The sequence below is a fragment of the Cryptomeria japonica genome, chromosome 1, assembly GCF_030272615.1.
Source record: "Cryptomeria japonica chromosome 1, Sugi_1.0, whole genome shotgun sequence".
NCBI classification, from domain to species: domain Eukaryota; kingdom Viridiplantae; phylum Streptophyta; class Pinopsida; order Cupressales; family Cupressaceae; genus Cryptomeria; species Cryptomeria japonica.
Genome location: NC_081405.1, coordinates 537,289,466 through 537,310,537, shown reverse-complemented (window position 1 = coordinate 537,310,537; position 21,072 = coordinate 537,289,466). Strand labels below are relative to the sequence as shown.

The 21,072-nt window shown below is 38.2% G+C and overlaps 1 protein-coding gene across 1 annotated transcript in view; it reads right to left on the bottom strand.

Moving 5' to 3' along the window:
• LOC131044972 (golgin candidate 6) overlaps positions 1-21,072 on the bottom strand; it is a 149,244-nt gene that overhangs the window by 50,423 nt on the left and 77,749 nt on the right. The window contains exon 14 of the mRNA XM_057978469.2: positions 14,722-14,907. Within this exon, the coding sequence (XP_057834452.2) occupies positions 14,722-14,907 (186 nt within the window). The remainder of the gene's footprint in view (positions 1-14,721; positions 14,908-21,072) is intronic.

The following is a 21,072-nucleotide window of genomic DNA, read 5'->3' as shown; positions in this document are numbered from 1 at the left end:
GAGCCATGGATTTCATATTCCATTAGTTTTGTATACATTTGACAATACTTATATATCTAAGTGTGTTATTTCCTTCAGCTACAATTTGTGTTTATACTTATGCAATCGATGTATACTTGTATATGTGATCAAATTAGTTTTTATTTGATGATGTTATTGTGTCTTTAAGGTTTATATATTAAAGGGTGCATGAAACAAGTTTTAAATCCTTTAAAATCTCTTAATTTCTTGGGCATTTCACTTTGTCGAGTTTTTGCTGATTGTTTTCGCAGAGTCTAAATCCGAGCCGAATACATGCTTGACGAGTCCAAGGCGAGTCTGAGTCTCCTAAACTATGGTTTGAATACAAGGTTCAAGTTTGGGTTCCCAATATAGTTGTTTTTTCCCAACTTCAATATGATTAGGTAAAGCCATACATATATGCTGAAAATATATACAAATACTCATAATTCATTGATTCAATATCAAATGTCAAAATGAAAATTACAATCACATTGAGAGCATCAAAGTCAACAATTGGTTCATTTGAATGACAAGTGCCAAAGTGCCACACCTACTAGCCATGTTATAGCGCCCACCATCTTAATGGATTCTATGGGGATCTTGGCAATGAAGTCTGCATTTTCACTTGCTTGTAACAACTACCTTAAAAAATGTTGCCCCTTTAAAAACACTACAACATTAATTAATGATCTATTTTTGTAATCCTTCCATCCATAAAAAATGGATGCTTCTATTTTGGACCATATATCCTTGATTACCTACAATGATGTCTCTTGAAATCTTTTTCCTTGGACAATAAGGTGGTGGGCACCTTTTCGTACCTAGGACTAATATAATTAGCGGATGCATTAGTTATCATCATTTCCTACCAATATGGTGAAACTACAAGGTTGAAAGGAAGCCCATTGCCATGAGCAATGCATTGATTTGCAATCTCTCTCAATTCATTCTTGAAAGCATTTTCCAATGGGATCCTTTTGTTGGAAACAAAGTGGATATCATCTTATCAGAAAAATGATGGTGGAATACAAGGATGTGGGTAGCCGATACTATAGAGCCAATTGTAGGCTGTTCAATCTTTTCTTCAACAAAGGATGTGATTTTCTTTTTTCTCTCACTTACAATGTCAACATCTTCTCGTTCTTTGATTTGTGTCATAATTTGGTCAATTGGCAGCCCTTTTTGTTCAGCCTAAACAAACTTTTCTGCCTAAGTTGATAATAGCACATAGGTGAGCTTTCACTCAACCATACAAACTCTTATACTTATTCCCATATTGACTACTCAATCATGGTCACATGTTGCTAGAAAGGTTGCATTGAATTAATTTTGAACTACCTCTCTATCATTTGACCAACTAAACAAGAAGCAGCCATTTTGTATGAACAATAAAATAAAACCAAACAAACAGAAGAAAAGCAAGATTACAACCCTAAAAAATGTTTTAAACGTGGGAAAAAAACAGCAACAAAAAAAATTGAAAAAAATCTTGATAACTTAAAAAAAAATTAAAAAAAAGAACCAATCACAAGATAAACTTACCTTTGATTGACAAATCTTATAGGTGCCCATGCATCCATAACATTCAACAAACACAATAAAATCCCTTTATCAATCCTTTATGTTCAAAAAAGTAACCGCCAACCTTCAGCAATGAAATATGATAGCTTGGAGGCAAAGTAGTGTTTTTGCTTCTTGTCCTTGTGAATTGAATGTTGTTTGAGTGACTTTAGGCAAAATAGGTCAAATTCATGCAGTTCAGGTTAAATTAGGCTTAAATTTATGTTTTTTGGTTGAGCCTTTTTCTTTTCTTTTCTTTTTTCTTTTTAATTAAATTCTAAATTTGTGTTTTTTTGTTGTCTTTTTCTTTTCTTTTTTTAATGACAAAAATTGTTTGTTTAGTCTGTGGATTTGATTGAGTATGGCCCAAGTTCACCCAAGGTCTAGACCGGGCACCCTAGGTTCCATGTGAGTCCAACTCAGGGGACTGAAATCTAGACCAACCACAAATATCTGCAATACATCGACCTATATAGAAGAACCCTATATTATTTTGTGTACACTTGCACCTCTACATACCTAAGTATGGGGAGTTGGCCTAGGTGCCACATACCACACCTTGCTTAAGATGTGCAAGTACACAAGATGCAAAGATGCAAAAGTTGGGTCACAAAATGATGCCAAAAGTAAATTAGTGAACCTTTAAACATCAAAAGTAAAAAATATAAACTTAACAAATGAAATCATCAAATATAAAAGTTCACAACAGGAGATCATCACAAAACTTAATAGCTCCAATAAAATAATTTATAATCGAAGGGTTTGTAGCATCTAAAGTCAAGAGATCCTTATTCACAACATTGTCATACGACAATGAGGTGATACATCCAAATTCAAACTCACTTTTCTTCTTCTTGTTATTTACGCATGTTTTTATGCTATACACAAAGAGGTAAATGAAAAAGGCAAATAAAAAGAGATGCCTAAGGTTTTCATTTTACTTGTGATGTTTTCTTTAATGTGTTGACCTAATTGGGGAGTTTGTTAATTTAACTGTGTCTCTAAATAGACTCTAAAATTTAGCTTCCACTCTTCTCTAAAGTACACTTATTTTTCTGCTGACTAATTTCTTTTTAGAACTATCTATTTTTGTACTTAGTTTTTTCTCCTAATGCAAATGAGCATTAAGTTGCGGAAGGTGTGCTGGATGCACACCCAAACTCAAGTACATAGTGCAAGTCTATCCCCAGTGCAACCTATTGATGTGCGTTTTATGACACCTCAAACACAAAATAAAGTATTGAATGCTCTATCCTCTCTTGAACAAAATCTTCTCAAATGTTGACTGAAAGGATCACTTGAGATGATTCCAAGGTTTATACTATTTGGTCTTGACGTGTGGATAGCTTCAATGGTTGATGTGATTGTTGGTAATCCAAGGGGACTTACATAATAGTTCTTAGGAGATGAATCTCTCAAACGCAGGGAATGCTCTATGGGTCTAATTTATGCTTTTGAATGATATGCAATGAGGCTCTTTGATTACTACTACTAATGAATGCTTGATTAAAAAAGTGCAAAAGGATTAAGGGTTTGAGGAATGCTAAACTAAACCTAGGAATGCAAGAACAATGGATGATTTTGGTGAAACTAAACTAGGCTTTGCTTTGACATGCAAAGAACAACTCCGCAAAGCTAGTGCGATCTTCTAAGGTAAGCAAATGATATTCAAATCACAACCAACAACATGGACACCATCAATGTGATGCATGTCAATGGGCGAGTAGCAATCGAAGTTAAGCTTATATAAAGAGTTCAGTTGACCACGCAAAGTATTTGGCAATTAGCAAAATACCAGTAGTATGATCATACAAATTTCACCATTAATCATCAACAATGATCTTTCATTCATCTAAAACACTTGAAGCAAATCTATTCTATTCTATGTTTCAAAGGATGAAGAAACATGCAAATACTCCAAACACAATAAGTCACCAACACTTCAATGATTTTATTATCTCTAGCAGCATCAAAGCAACAATCTTCAAAATCTCACTCTCTAATTATATGAAGTACAAATGAAATGACTTGATCTTATATAGAGCTCTCAATACAAATGAGTAGCCAAGATCAATCCAAAATCAAGGGCCAAGATAGGACCACCTAAACCCTAATTAGGGTTTGTTACAACAAAATACCTAATTATTGCATATCCTTAAGTATCGGCCACTAAGAAAGTAACAACTTTCTGGCACAAACTACAAGGATGAATCCTCCAATGAGAAAATTCAATGCCACATGGGATCATAACAAACTTTTATCTAGAAGTTTGTTCCACTTATCTCTTTATCTACAAGCAAATTCAATGAATCTAGACATGATGCAATCAAGCTCATCCATTGGGACACTTGGCATGATCTTCAATTGATTCTCCATGTAATCTAACTCGGCTAAGAATGAAATAGAAGTCTTCTCCCACTCAAGCCCCAAGTCCTAGATATTACTCACAAGCATCATGAATGACTGAATGTCCTCCAGCTGCTTCTTTGAAAGTGATCTAACTGTCCGGAAGAAGATATACCTCACTCTTTTTGTCAATCTATCAACAGTTATTTCTACCTCTTCCTTCACCTCTTTTCCAAGTATTGTTTCAGCTACTGCCACAATTCTATCATTTATCACCTTGATCATTTCTTTAACGCGAGTGCAACCACTGTTGATACCTTCATATATGTCCCTCCTCATTCTAAATGTGCAATACCATCTGTGGAAGTCACATATCTGTCCCTCCTTCACCACTCCAACATTCACCAAAGTTTTCTTGGGGATATCCATCAATACTTGCAACCTCAAAACGGTTAACTCCTTGGGTTGACTAAGACATCATAAGAAGTAGCAAGCGCCTAGATCCTGTCAAGAATAGCTGAAACTCTCTCAAATATGTGTGATAACTCTCCCATGAACTCATTTGCCTTTGTGAAGGCATTATCAATCCAACTCTTCACCACATGAGAGGTAGTCCTCATTTCTTCCAAATCATCAACTGAATCAGGTGGAAACAATGATGGAGGAATGCATGAAGGGTCAACTTGCCTTATCAGATTCCTGAGTTGTTGGACATAGCCTCTCAAGACATTCAATTCTTTCCCTAGCTTCCTCTTATCTTCTTGCACAAGCTTCAATCTATCCTGGATTGTCTTCACTGACTCACTTAGCTCTTCCATCTGTTGATGGTAGCAGAACCTAACTCAATGGTTGTTAAGTCATAGTCGTCAACAGTGATCTGATCTTCTGGCTTGTCCATTTTTGGAGTAACTATCTATATAGTCCAGGACCCTGTATTATCTCTTGTAATCTTAGAGATCTTAGTAGCTTTCTTCTTCTCAACTATTTTACCAATTCTCTCCAAGAAGCTATCTAAGTCATTTGTTGTCTCTTCTTTTGCTACTATCACTTCCCTAGTCACTCTTTCTCTAAGCCATGTTGGGATAGTGGACTGCTCCTTCTCTACTTCCACTTCCTTTCATTGATGATTTTCCCAGGGTGGAGAGATTATTTCCTCATTATCATCTTCATCCATAATATCCACATATTCATCCCCTACGGCTGTGTTGTCTATAGCTTGCTCTTGCACTGCTAGAGTATCCTATGTTTGAGGTTGCTTTCCTTTGACTGATCTTTCACCTTGATTATTTTGTATAGTAGATTCCAAGGACTCACTCATGCTTTGATCTACGCCTCTCTTAAGTGATTGACCTTCATTGGTGGATGCTCAGTTCACTGCGACCTCTTGTATGAATGAGGTGTTGGTGGAAGGATGATTTGAACTTGTCTTGATCCTTCTTTGTGACTTCCTTTCCTCTTAGAACCCTTAGGTTGAGATGACTAGATGGTATCATCACTCATGCTTATTCAGTTTGTCTCTTCATCGAATGAATCCAGATCTCCCATCATATCATATGTTAATTGAACATTTTGACTCTTCAACTTGTTGGTTTGAGCATCCACCCACCTTCGTATGTTTGCTAAGACAAATGTCATGAACTCTTCTAATTCTATGATCTTAATGTCAATCCAATAGACTTCTATATCCTTGTCCTTTTCTTGGTCATATGCACACTGGAGGCACCTTCCATCATCCTGCACTTGATCAAGGATAGGGAATACTCTACAAGTCCTAATGATCTCTATAGGTAGCTTGGAGAACATCTTCCTTCTGATCTCAAAGTCATCCTTGGCATTCATCTAGTAGCCCTCAATATGCAGCCTGTGCTTGTGCCTACCACCATTTATCCTCCTTATGTTACCATATGGATCAAAGTTGGTTCGTGAAACATATTCAACAAGGGGATAGAATTTCATCTCCTCTTTTGACTTCTTGGTCACTTGTATAAATGGACATACATTTGTTGACCGTCCAACTAAGATAGGAAAGGAAATTCTAGCTTTATGCCTATTCTTCTAAATCTTATCATAGATGACCAATTGCCTCAAGAGTTCCAATAATACCATCTTATCCGTAGGATACCATGGAAGCTTGTATGGTGGTGATGAGCATCCTTGAACTCTTATGTATGTGAACTTGGGATATTGAATGAACCAAGCTCCATATTTCTTCACTAATTCCTTCGCTTGTGAGGATAGCCTCTAATGGATGCCACCTTGCAATGTTCTTACTATGTGCATGGAGAAGGCATCATTCGCTCTCTTGAAGTGTGCCTTGTTGTGGAAGTGCAGTTGTGTGCAGCACTCACACACCCTTGTCTCTCTTTCTCCGTTTCCAACTGTGCCTCTATATGTTAGTGCTTTGTATCCATAAGCCCTTGCAAGTGAGTAGATGATATAGGAACTCATGTAGAATTGCTTGGTGCACTCTAGCCTTCTCGATTGTTGATCAATGTTATTACTTATGATCCTCGCCCAATTGACCTTCTCTCCACTTGATGTCACTGCTTCCATGTAGTAAAACATCCAAGTCTCAAAACAAGAGGCTTGAAGACTCCCCATGATTTGGCTGAGTAATGTGATCAAGTCACCATATTCCTCCCTGAAGTCCACTCAGTGAAGCTTATTAGGCATCTTGAAGGAATGAGACCTAGCCTTTAATATCCAGTATTTGTTGATGATGCTCAAGCACTTCTCAGGGTCGTCTTCATAGATCATTTTTGTTCCTTCCTTATTCTTGTATATCATGTTCTTGTGATCTAATATGTTGAATGCTTCACTGATGGCGACTTCCAATAGGGATGCTAGGAACTTGCCATCAGGTGCCACTTGCTTGGTACATTCAACTATCAGCTCATTGCATTGGATAGCTGGAGCAAAGCCAACTACTTGCACAATTCCACTCTCAATCATCTTCTTTGATACTTCAAAGGGTTTGCTCTTGTACAAAGGTCCCTAGAACTTCTTCATGTCGATCTTGCCTAGGTTGGTATCTCCAATGTTAGCCCATAGTGATACGATCTTCGACTCTGGTAGCACTCCTTTTGAATCTTCTTTAATAAGAATTTGCCTTGAAATTCTTCCAACCTTCAGGGCCCAGTCCTGAGGACATTCCGGGGACTTGGGGACAGCCAGGGGTTGTTCCCCCCCCCCCCCCCCCCCCAATTTTCTAAAATTCCCAGGGGACGTCTTGAAAATGGGGGGGACTTTGGCCCCAACCATGGGGGACGTCCGTACGTCCCGGGGATGGTCAGACGTTCCCCACAGCTGAGGCCTTTTTCATAAGTTAAAAAAATAAAAACAAAATGTATTTTTAATTTTTTTTGCCTAAAGTGGGTCCCATAAAGAAAAACCCTGAATTGACTTTTCAACAATAACAAATATTTATTATTATGAAGTTATGAACGAATTTTATTTTTCACAGCAGAACATTCCTCGCATTCCTCTTTCTATGCAGTATTGTGCGAATTATTAAGGGCAGCAACGATAATTTTTGTTTGACCAAGTTCAACGAAAATCATAGGAGGCGAAGACATTTCGGATTTTTTGTTTCCACTTTCAACTTTTCATTGTTTGGCTTCAGCGCATCATGGGGATTCTGGATTATAGGAAAGAAATAATAAAAATCAGGCTTTGGAGAGGATTTCGATAATATTTTGGCTGCATGGGGATTCTCACATATTTCTTGGGTTGCGACTTGCGTGGCTTTGACAGGAGAGTGGAGTGAGTATCGTGGTCATGTGGTCATGGTGTGAATGTGGGACGGTTCAGATTTCTCATTTCAGTCTTAAGGCTTAAGACTTGAGCAATTAGCAATTGATACAAATTCACCATTAAGCATTTGATACAGCATACAACTGATAACTCAGGCTGCCAAGCATTATTGGTCCCGCAATTCAAGGTTAGGCTCCCATATTTTCCATATTTTGTTTTTTTAATTAATATTCTTTTATTTTCAAAATTTTTGAATTTGTCATTTGAAGAATGAAATGGAGAAATGTCTGATTTTTTTTAATTTTATCAGTTTAAACCTAAGTTACCGATTTGGGTACGGATATGGATACGGATTTGTGGATTCAGCAAAAAAAAAAAAAAAATCTTGGATACGGGTACAGGTACATCCATATATATATATATGTGTGTGTGTGTGTGTGTCATATATTATATATGTTCAAACATACAAATATGAAACATACAACGTAACGTTCCCATACAATGATACATAAATGATAACAGATAAATGATACATAGTTGTTTTTTAATTGTTTTTTTTTACTTTTATGACCCGTGGGCCCCGTTTTTGGGAACCCACGGGGCCTTGGTTCTCTCAAGTCCGCCTGGGTTTTCCTTGGGTCCACCCAGGTCCCGCCCAGGAGGTCGGGTTCTTTGTGGGTCCTGCGTGGTCCTGCCCAGGAGGTCAGGGTCTCTATGGGTCCTGCCACACAGAAAACCCGACCTCCTGGGCAAGACCTAGGTGGAACCCAGGGAGAACCAGGCTCGGACCAGGACCGGGCAAGAACCAAGACCCGGACCCAGCCCTTTTCCCCAAGAACTGGTATCTTAGGTTTAAACCTTTATTCAAAGAATCAAACTCAAAAAATATGAGCAGCAGTGGGGGTGACAGTAGTAGTGACAATGAAGTGGAAGGGGTTGGTGGAAATGCAAGTGGAAGTGCTAAGAGAAGCAATGGGCAGCAACTTGGCATATTTAAATGCCCTTCAAAAATTATGGAAACATATGCAAAGGGCCCTTTTAATAAAAACAAACCTCTTCTCCAATATGTTACACCTAGGCCTAGGGGTGAAAGGAAAAGAAATTTGGGAGGGAGTAGGGTGTGGGATTGTCATGTTTGTTTGAAAGAATTTAGGGGCAGCTACACAAGGGTAAAATCTCACTTTTTGGGTGTTCCAGGCCATGGGGTCATAGCTTGTCCAAAGTTAACAGATCAACAGAGGATAGAGTGTCATAGATTGCACATAGAGGCGAAAATGGGGAAACAAGGTGTGGCAATACCGACACCTTTTGCATCTTCACAAACTTCTGGTTCTATGGCATCCACTATTGGTAGTGGTAGTCAAATTGAGACAAGAGGAAAGAGGAAGGTGAGTAGTGAGAAGGGAGGGTCAGTAGAAGCTTTGTTTAATACACAAGGACGTGAAGCTACAGAGTCATCCATTGGTAGATTCTTTTTTGCTAATGTCAACCCATTTCATGTGGCACGTTCCTCTTACTTCAAACAAATGGTCAAAGATATAGCCACTTTTGGTCTCACATTCACACCCCTTGGAGATCATAAGCTACGGACTACTCTCTTAGAGAAAGAGTATTCCAAGGTTAATGTGTTAATGGAGGATATGAAACGAACTTAGATGAGGACAGGTTGCTCTATTGTGATGGATGGGTGGACTGATGTTAGACATCATCCACTCATCAATATCATTGTCATATGCCTTGTTGATTTTTATTTTCTTAAATTTGTGGATTGTTTAGGGAAGCGTAAGGATGCAGAATTTGAGTTTAGCATTTTGAGAGATGCCATAGAGGAGGTTGGGGCTGCTAATGTTGTAAAAGTAATCACTGATTCAGCAAATGTGTGCAAATCAACAGGTTTGATGGTGGAGGGTGCTTACAAGCACAACTTTTGGACCCCATGTTGTGTTCATGCATTGAAAGACATAGGAAAAATAGATTGGGTGAAGCAAGTGGTGGTAGAAGCTAGAGACATTCAAATTTTCATTTGCAACCACCACACCTTACTTGCTCTCTTTAGATCATTTTCAAAGGAGTTCCTCAAACCCATTGAAGCAAGGTATGCTAATGCCACTTAATTTTGTATCAAACTTCCAATTTTTTATTTTAATTCTCATTGAATAAAATATAGATACGACACTTAATTTTTTTATTATTTTAATGAATGTAGGTATGCCACTTCATCTTGTTGGAGAGGATGCTTGAGGTGCATGATCCTCTACAGTTGATGGTGGTGAATCCTAAGTGAGCTAGATGGTGAGAATCAAACTCTACTAAAGGAAAATCTGTCAAACAAAAGATCCTTGATGACAATTGGTGATCCACTGTGAGGTAAGACATCGCTGATTTTATTATTAAATTGTTGAGAGTTTTAAAAATAAAATATTAAATTGTTGATTTTCATATTCTGATTTTAATATTTTGAACTTTGCACTTGCAGATATGTTTTCTCTATCATCTCACCTATTGTAGATGTCATCCGATATGCTGATACACTCTCCTTGACATTTGACAGTATGCTTGGGAAGATTAAGCAAACAATTTTGGCTAAGGATCCTACTTTGGGGTTCCATGAGCAACATATTAGGCCCATTGTGACACGGAGGTGGAAAATAATGAACACCCTGCTTCATATGGCAGCCTATACAATGAATCCCAAATGGTATGAACCAAGGGATGGAAGGATGCCTCCATGTAATGATGATGAGGGTTTCGATGGGTTCACGTGGGCCATTGATAAGATATATACAAAGGAGCAGGCTTCCATACTTCATGCACAATTCCTTGACTTCACAAATCTTTGTGGTCCTACATTGAGTAAACCACAGGCAAGGTTGGGCATAGCTATATTAGCCCTGAGAGACACTATTGGATGGTGGACATGGCATGGGTAGGATACACCACAATTGAAATTGCTTGCCACTCGCCTACTTTCACAGGTTGCTAGTTCCTCTGTTGCAGACAGGAATTGGTCCACATATAGCTTTATCAACTCTATCAAGAGGAATAGACTTACCTCTGGACGAGCAGAGAAGCTAGTGGTCGTGCATAGTGCTCTTCAACTTCAGGATCGTCAGACTCCAGAGTATCAACAAACTCTAGCTTTATGATGGGATGTTGATCCCGAAGATGTGGCCCAGGTTGATGAGGAGGAGGCACCAAAGGGATTGGTTGGGATTCTATTAGATGAGGTGGATGTGGACCATGACAGTGGCAGAGACTCAGAGGACTCTAATTTTGATGCAATGTTAGGAGATGCAGATTATGGGCAGCATTATACTTTGTTTTTTTGTATTTACTATTTTGATTTTCATATCGTAATTGACAATGAAACTATATGGCAGCAGTGTAGCCTTTGGGCATTTTGTATGTTATTTATTTAATATCTATTATGATATGCATATTGACAATGTGAATGAATTGAAATTCTGAATTATGAATGCATATTGAGTATTGACAATGTTTTATGTTCAAAATTTACGTTCTAAAATGTTTTCAGAGTATCATACACATGCTATATCCATGTTTCCGTATGAATATAATATATATATGCATGCTTTATCCATGTTTTCATATGAACATTTAGAATTTTCCTATATATTTTAAATTTTCCCTATATTTTATATAGCCATCTTGGCGTCCCCGTCCCCAAAATTGGCAAAAAAAATCGCCATCCCAGAAACTCGTCCCGCCGTCCCTATCCCGGAAACTCGGGGTAACGTAGATATAAACCTAATGAATTGCTATAGCTTAAGTTTCAATTCAAACCCTAATCCTCCATATGACTGAAATTTTGCTTAATATTGATCATGACAATGCAATAATATTCAAATAAGAGCAGAATTCATCAATTAAGGGCTGAAAATAAATAATATTGAAAGAATTTAACAATCTACAACCCTTTATAACTCTGATCTGGACCTGCGCCTACCCAAAATCAGGTCTAATTCTGGTAAAAATGCTTCAAAATCGCTAAAATCAGACCTGGTATGAGTGCTGAAAAATAATCAAATGATGTTTATGCTCAGAAAAATCGTCTCTAAAGCTGATGGAATTCACCCAAACACTGATTGCCAAGATAAAGGTCGCTGAATCTTGCTTGAGATGTTGATCATGAATCACTGCTATAATATGTAATTTGCTGGAACTTCAGGTCTGCTGATTGTTGTTTGAAAGGATTCGCTTGAGTTTATGAGAGAAATCGTTGGTGATTGAAGAAAATCGCTGCTTATAACACAAAATAAGCTCTTTCCCTAATGCTTCAGGCCTGCTGATTGCTGATTGAAGGAGGAAATTTGCTTGGATGCTGAAGAAGTTTGCTGGAACTTGTTTCAGTGTTGATCAAAATTGCTTCTGATTGAAGGAAATTTGCTGTATGAAGTAGTAAATTGCTTGAGTTGATGATCAAATGGAATGATCATCAACTCCTCCTAATAGTCGCTACACCCTAAAGACGTGACCTTTGGCGTTTTAACTCCCAAGTAAGGCCAACCCTTCACATTAATTGTTTGCAATGATTCAAATTCCCATGTGAGGCCAACTTGTTTTTGCTCTTTTAAAATTTTGAATTAAAACAGTTATATTCCAAATGCCGACCTATGCCTTAGTGCCAAACATACTATCTTATCACCTTAGGTCGCAGATTTGAACAACCCAAGGATAAACCTTTTCCTTGCTCATGGATTTTATCAACCCAAGGATAAACTTTCCTTGGTCACGGATTTTGGCAAGTGAAGGATAAATTGTATCAAGGTCGTGGATTTTGAGGGACATAGGAGGTGGTTGATCACCCAGTAGCAGAGAGGGCCCTGATATAAGTATTTCAGCACCAGAGACGAAGGTGGCGGAGCCTAAGACCAAAACCCCGACCTTCCAAATAACGCGCCCGGTTCAATGGGAGGGAATAGTGAAGGATAAATTTGATCAAGGTCGTGGATTTTGGCAAGTGAAGGATAAATTTGATCAAGGTCATCAATTTTGGCAAGTGAAGGATAAATTTGATCAAGGTCGTCAATTTTGGCAAGTGAAGGATAGTTATCATCATTATTCATTCTCGCCAACTCCAACACAGTATGTTATTTTGCCTTCGCCATGTTGATCTCCATTCTCCAAGCAAGGATCAAGTTAGTTCATCGTTTCTTCTCTCTTCATGGATCAACCTTACCAACTTTCATGCTTGAGGAGTGGTTTTTAGCAAGTCAAGGATTATCTCAAGTAATGAATTGATCGTCGTCATTCACTTTCAACATCAAGATGTCCTCATTCAATTCACTTCAAGGCATCTTCATCATCATTCACCAAGGCATTAGGATAGCATCGTTCTCACTCATCATTGCTTTCAAAGCTCTTCAAGCATTGGGCCTCCACAAGTTGTGTATTCTGGCAACTCAGGGATAAAAATCATCATTCACCTCCTAGGTCGTGGATTTGAGCAACCCAAGGAAAATTGTCACCTAGGTCGTGGATTTTGGCAACTCAAGGGTAAATCACCTAGGTCGTAGATTTGAGAAACGCAAGAAAAAATGTCACCTAGGTTGTGGATTTTGGCAACTCAAGGATAAATCACCTAGGTCGCGGATTTGAGTAACTCAAGGATAAATTTTATCACTCACTTCCACTTCAAGTTGATCACTTCATTGCTTGCCTAAGTTGATCATTTCAACGGCTTTGCTTGCAGTCTTGGAGGATTCAAGGGATAAATTCACTCATTGCTACTTCTATTTAACATCATCATCAAGACCTTCAAGGTCGTGGATTTTGGCAAGTAATGGATAATTCAATCCGACCTCATCACAAACTGATTTCACCAAGTGTATAGTGATTTCTTCATAGAGTTGACTTGGTGCTCTCTTTCCTACTATCATTGCTAAGACCTTGATTCATCTTCATCAAGCACTTCATCTCGGTTAGTTGATCATCACTTCTTGATCGGTTCTCGCTTCTACCTTCTAACCTAAGGGCATTCACTCACTCGCTTGACTGCTCATCTTATCTAAGACTCACTTGACTTGACCTAGAGGTTAAGCATGCCTTAATGACCATCTTGACCTCTATCTATTACTCAAGCACTGAGAGCTATAATGACTTAAATCTGATCTAACGAGAGACTTGACTGCTGCTAGACTGCCTAAGACCTAAAACTACCAGTAAAAAGAGGGGGTCCCCATTTGCAATGGGGTGGTGTGTGAAAAGGTCACAACACAACCATATCTAACACGCATAAAAATAATATATATATTTCATTCATTTAAAATTTACTATGTTGAAATGTCCCCAACCCTATTATTGTGAAGTGCTGAACAAAGAAAACATGTTTTGATTCAAAATTTGCATGTAAAGTACAGTAACATATGTGGAGGGCATCATTGGGGCTAAGACCTATCCTCCTAAGCTATAAGAAAAATGACTCTAATCAGTTCTAATAAAGCAATTTTAGATTAATAAAAATTCATTCATTTGCTTTGGAGAAATAGGAGATTTCTTTATGTAGGAGTGTCTCCCTGAGGTGCTTAGGGTCGTCCATGTTATGGATTGTACCTTATAACAGATATATGCATCTGACTGTTTGTGTCTTACTCTGATATTCAAGATAGTCTATTGCTAAAAACAAACTTTGTTGAAGCACAAATTGATAGAGCAAATCTTTAACCACATAACTGTATGTCAAGATGCAACTTTTAGGCTAATCATTTACAGGGCTATACGGTGATTAGTTGCAATTCAATATGTTGCGTTTTTCCCTAAAGTTTATTCCTGGATTTGCAGATCTGATACTGCATATTCTAGCCTGACTAATTTTTCCAGAATTTGACCTGCAGTGTTTTGCCTGCAACTATTATAATTTTTACTTTTTCTGAAAAAAGGTTTTCCTAAATGAATTTTTACATTTCACGATCATATAAACAATTGCATTTGTAGGGGATCGAAATGAGACCAGAGATGAGATAGGTATGTTAAATAATATCTTTGCATAAGTCATTATTTAAACTTGATGTAGACAATGCAAGTTCATTAAAACCTTGCCTCACAAAAGCACTTGAAAACAAATTCAGCTGCAATACACTCTTGTAGGCTTGATGTGCGAAGGAATATCCTCAGAATGGAATTAAGAGCAGGTTCTACATCTGGATCCTCCCCAAGAAGTTTACTGCCAAGAGCATCACGGTTCTGAGCATGCCCAAGAATCAAGTCCCCAATGCACCTTAATGCCTGCAGAAGGACACTAATATGTTAAACTCAAAATCAAGTTAATGCACAAAAGAAATATTCAAATGAACGCTTTTTAAGCAGAAAACAAATCGAGACATATCCACCAGGCCAAACTGCAAAATTAAGAATACTGAGCATCAAATTAAAAGTGCGTGATGAATTTCCACCTTCAATCATTGACATTTGCTGAATTGAAAGCAAGGATTGCAATTGCTCAACAATCTAGAAAATGAATAATCATGATTGCACTTGCATCTGGATTGACAAATATAGCAAAGTTGTACAATTATGATTAAGCCAGCTAGTCAAGCTTGAAATAAGATTTAAAAGATTTTGATAAAAGAATATGAATCTGTATTCTTGATTAAAAAACATTCAAATTTACAGCTAGTCACCTTACAGAAACAGTAAAAGTTTTGAATAGTTTCATATCCAATTGTATTAAGTGGTAAATTCTACTTTGAATTTCACAAACAATTTAAATCTCAACCATATCTACTAAGCATCTAACCAAGAAAAACGTAATTCCTCCAATTTTCAAGTTCTCAAATGAGCAAAAGCATCAAATGGGACTGGTACACAAAAAAATATATTGCAAACAATTGGTAGAAAATATATACCTATGCTAGCTGCCATAGAGCAGATAATCATGTTATACGGCTAACATGGACTTGACAGGGTGCCAAGATCTTACATTACAGATAAATCCCATTCGAGAGATGATTGTTAAATGGACATTTGTTCTTCCCATATTTTTGAGAGAGAGTTGGCATATGGATTATTGTCTTTACACATTAAAAATTTTCAACACTTTAACGTTGTACCCAGAAAAGTTTCCTCAGGGATGAAAACACACTACCAAATTATGACAAGAAAGGGAGATACAAAGAGGTTAAAAAAATTCTGCCCATCCCTTTGGTCAGTGACATAGTGCAGACACCATCTTCTGGACTGACCACATGCTAGGGATGTTTAAATTCCAATGATTCCAGAGGATAGGTCTGGAGTTCCACCAACTCCAGAGAAAACTATTAGACGTCAGAAGGTCTAACATCATAAATTGATTTTAGAAGCCCAGCAAACAACTACATAAATCTGATGATATAAGATTGCAATAAAGTACTAATTCCAGGGAAAAGTTATTATGAATAGAAATCTTCAAGTGAATGGGAAACCAATATTTTAGATTCAGAAATTAACAATAGGCAATCTAAAATTACCTAGAGAGTGGCAATCTAGAAAAACGTTACCTCACAGGAAAAATGATGATAAGTTATTCAGCAAACCATGTTGTAAGACTGACTTCCTTAGACCTAACTATATTTATGCTGATCAGAAAGAAAACATAAATTGGCTTAATGGCCATGAACCTAAATTTTTAGACCTTTCCAGTGTAATGATTTTGAGAGCTGGTGATGAAGAATTGCTAGCAACCAAGAAAACAAACAAACACTAATTAGCATTGTAAAGTGAATTATACTTAGGTGAGTTAAATATCACACTTTCATATATGCATATACTATTAAACACAAGTATTGCATAACAAGATACTAGAATCAATGGCTAATTTAAATGACCAGAGATTGGAGCTACAAATCTGTAGCAACCCCTGCAGTCCTGTTGATGTGTGTTTTATGCACATAACATTTCAGAATAAAATACCAAGGTAATTTACCCTCTCTTGAACAAAATCACCTCAGATGCTAAGAATGAGATCAACTAAAATGATTCCAAGGTTTCTACATGTCAGGTCTTGACGAGTGGGTAACTCAATGGTCGATGTGAATTGTTGTGTTCACTTGGGGACTTAGGCAAATGTTTGGATTATCTTCTTCGATCATGAAAATGCGGAATAGGTGTACTAACAACTTAGGTTTATCAATGAAGCTCCGGACTTAATTCTTCCTAAAAAAATGGGCAAAAGGAATAGGGTTCAGGAAATCTATTCTAAGCCTATGAATGTAGGAAATGATAAACAGATCTAGTGGAATCAAACTAGGCGAGGTCTCACAAACAGGTATTGACACAAGCTTAGTGCAATCCTCTAAGGTATACTTAAGAATTTTCAGACCATTACCATTACACATTGACACCATCCAAGTTGATGCTTGTCAAAGGTTGCATAATAGTTGAAGTTAAGCTTACTCAAATTTCCAGTTGACCACACAAGGCGCACTTACCAGCGGCAAGAGGCTAGTGGTATGGATTAAGGATTCCACACATATATATTCAACAAATCTTTCACTCAATCTAACATACATGAAAATAAATTCTAAACTAAAATTCTAATCTAACTTGGAGGAATTGAGAACCATGAATGCAAATACAACACTTGAAGAGCAAAATCACCAACAATTGAACAATGATTATGATTAAAATAGCTGCAGCATATACCAACAATTCTACAAAAAACTCTCCCTTACAAATGAGAGACAAGGAGGTATATATAGAGTCTCTTACAAAATGGATGGCCCAGATTGATCCAAGATCAATGGCCAAGATCATGCCAACAAAACCCTAGAATTGCCCTAATTAAAGTTTACATTAAAAATGGTGCCACCTACATATGGCCCAATAAAAGATACCTAGTCATCAAATAGGGAATCTTCTAGAAGATTCCTCCCTACATCTCTCTCTCTCTCCTAGCATACTCCAAGAATCTAGCTAATACTAAATCTAACACCTCCATGGAAATGCTAGGCAAGGTATCCTGTTGTAAATCAATCACATCCAGCGAATCCAAGCAAGCGTCCAAAGTGTTCTCCCAATCTGGCATGAGCTTCTGCGAACTATGAACATGAATCAACAAAGAGACCAAGTCGTCTATCTGACTCTTCTTTAAAGAGTCCAACTGGCAAAAATACATAAATTTCATCTTGTCTCTTAATTCGGCTAAGTGTAAACCACTAGCATCACTAACATCAACACCCAATAATTCCTCAATTGAGGCAAGGATCTTCATCTGAATGTCCTGAATCAATCCCTCCATCTCCATAAAACTTGATTGGGCGTTCTCATAAGTTGATCTCTTCACAACTAATGAACAATACCAGCCATGGAAATCGTATTTGTCTCCAATGTGCACAATGTTCTCGCTGACCAAGGTGGAATTAGGAATCTTCTTCAAAGCCATGAGGCATGGAATAGTCTTGGCCGGAATTCTTCCCAAACTCCCTCCAAATACAAGATTCTAAATACGAGCCCTGTTGTCCTATCATATGCCTGGACAAACTGAGTAAGGAAATCATCTGCCTGCATTCTTGCACTCTCAATCCACTTTTCCACCTCCAAGAGTGTATCTCTCGCTGCCTCATAGTGTGAATGTATTCCATGGTCAACTGCAATAGGGGAAATAAGGGTGTGATTTTCACGCCTTATCCCTGCAATATACTCTCTAAGTCTAATATTCTCTTCTTTGTACCTTTCCTTCTCTGCAATCTCTCTGTCTAACCTTGCGTTGATCGCCTTGAGGTTCTCACCAACCTCCTAAAATTCTTGCTTTCTGGATGTACGACCAAGGGCAACTGAAGTGATTTGGAAATCCATAGGAGTAGCAATGTCCGTTGTCACACCTGCAATAGGAACAACCTGTGCAATCTGCATTCCTGTCTCATCTCTAGCTATGTGCGACAAAATCTCCGATTTTTTGGGTTCCTTCTCCTTAGCACTCCTAGCTAGGTAGTCATCAATGCTATCAATAGGCTGTACCTCTATCATTTTCTTACTTTTCTCCATACTTCTCATCAAACAATCAAGAATAGCAGCCATCTCCATACCATCATCGAGACATATTTCTCGATCAAGTCCTCTCAATGCCAAGATAACATCATCATCATCATCATCATCATCAAGATTATTCCTGGTCAAATCGTATATCTCATTTCCCAAACTAACTTCCAAAAGGACAGTAGAGGATCCCGGTTGATCATCATTCTCATTTGGAGGTGCAGATGTCGTTGTGGCATGTAACTCTTGAATATTCTCTGGTAGTATCACTATGTTGGAACATTGTTGGGTTTCCTTATTCTCCTCTATTATTTCAATCACCTTAATTGATGAGACACTGAGAGGTGGTGAAGGAGTGGTAGGTGGAGGAATGATAGTCTTTTGTTTCTTCTTCTTCACCTCCAAAATCTTCTTCCCTCTGGCCCTGACTTCTGGCGTGTTCTTCCTTCTCTTGGGAGCTTGACTCTCTTCGTCTGCATAAATCCTGACATCACCGATAGTCCTCTGATCATATTCGAAAGTAGACTCTTTCGGCTTCATCTTTTCATAAGTGAAGGGAACACCCATATCAACTAACTTATTCATCTGTATATATCTACCCATGCACGGGAGAAACTCAAGACCTCTCTCATCAATACATTCAGGTCAATCTCTTCTGACTTTGACCAATTAGGCAATAAGATTGCCTTCTTCATTTCATTCTCATATTGTGGATGTGTATGATCCCTGTCATCTAACACCTGATCAGGAATGAGGAAAAGTCCACACTTCCTCATGAAATCCACTAACATTCTGGACCACATTCGTCTCTTCACTACTTGCTCGTCTAATCTTCTATGTCTACTTCGTGGATGAACTTCTATCCCTTGAGCCTTCCAACTTTCTTACCTGGATCAAATCTTTCTCTTTTCTTGAAGGTTGCAAATCGATAGAATGCAAGCTCCTCACTCGCAGTGCTAGCGGCTAAGGCAGACTGGCAAACCTGTGATGTCTTCCCAACTGAAATAGGGAATGTCATGCATGTCCTATGCTTCTCTCTTTGAATGGCATCAAACTCTAGAAGTTGTCTCACCACTTCCAACAAGATCATTATGTCGGACGGATACCTAGGAAGTCTGTAGGGTTCGGATTGAAACCCATGGATCCTAAGGTACGTGAAAGTGGGAAATTGAATATACCACGATCCATATTTCTCTATTAGCTTTGTCGCCTCCTTGGACAATGTTTTGTGGATTCCGCCTTACAGCATCTGCGTGATGTACATAGTGAATACGTCATTCACTCTCTTATAGTCTTCAATTTTATACATGCTCAGCTGGGGGTAGCATTCATGACTCCTGAATTGTCCTTGCCCACCCGACTTCACCTTTGCATATCAATCCTCTGTATGAAACGAACCGTGCAAGCAAGTATACCAGGTAAGAATTCATGGCGAATGACTTGGACCGCTCTACATTCCTTAGCTGAAAGTCCAGATTGTCACTTATAATCTTAGACCAATTTACCAATGTCCCTCTAAGACAATCCTGGATGAAATAGAACATCCATCCATCGAAAATTGCACCCTGTGGCATCCTCATCACTCTGTTGAGCAGGAATATTAAGTCACTATACTCCTCTTTGAAGTCTGTGCACATGAGTGTCTTGGGAGCCTTGGAATGATGAAGCCTAGGTTCAATCATCCACTCTTTATCATATTCTTGCAAGCACCCATCTTCTTCGTGTACCGCTCTTTATATTCATCCTTGGTCGCATCCTTCATATCCGTTCCGCGTGGAATTCCAAACACCTCAGCAATAGCATCCTCAACAAGGTAGGCAATGACAACGCCCTTAGGAGTCTTGATCATTCACGTGAGAGGATCATAACATCGTGCACACTCCAGGATGAGCTCACTGCACTGTATGGACTGTGGAAATCCAGCGGCATGAAAAATACCTCTTCATAATGTTCACATATGTCAGGGAAGGAATCTAATTTCCGACTCCGAACATCCGCTGTCGTATCTGGTTCATGTCTAGGAAATGCATGTTTGTATCTGTGATCTCCTTCCATCTGGATGAAATCTTGAGCTCTGGATAGAATCCAGTCTCCAGTATCTTCAGTAGTTCTTTCCTTTCCTTAAATCCAAATTTTGACATCGCGCTTGTACGAAGCTTGAAGTTAGAACTTAGGAAAATAAAATAAAATTCCTGACTTTCTAAAGATTTTGTGCTAATTAGAGCATAAAGTCGGGAAAATAGTCCACACTCTTGGTAGATCTTGACAATTAGATTCAAAATGTGACAACACTAGGGCATGGATTCCCTCTATAAAATTCATTAATACCTCCTTATACTTAGAAATTATGCAAACTAAAGTGCAAAGGAGTATACCAGATCAACGATGACTAAGGAAAGGTGTGAAAGGTTGTGCTTTCACACAAAGTATGTCTAAGGA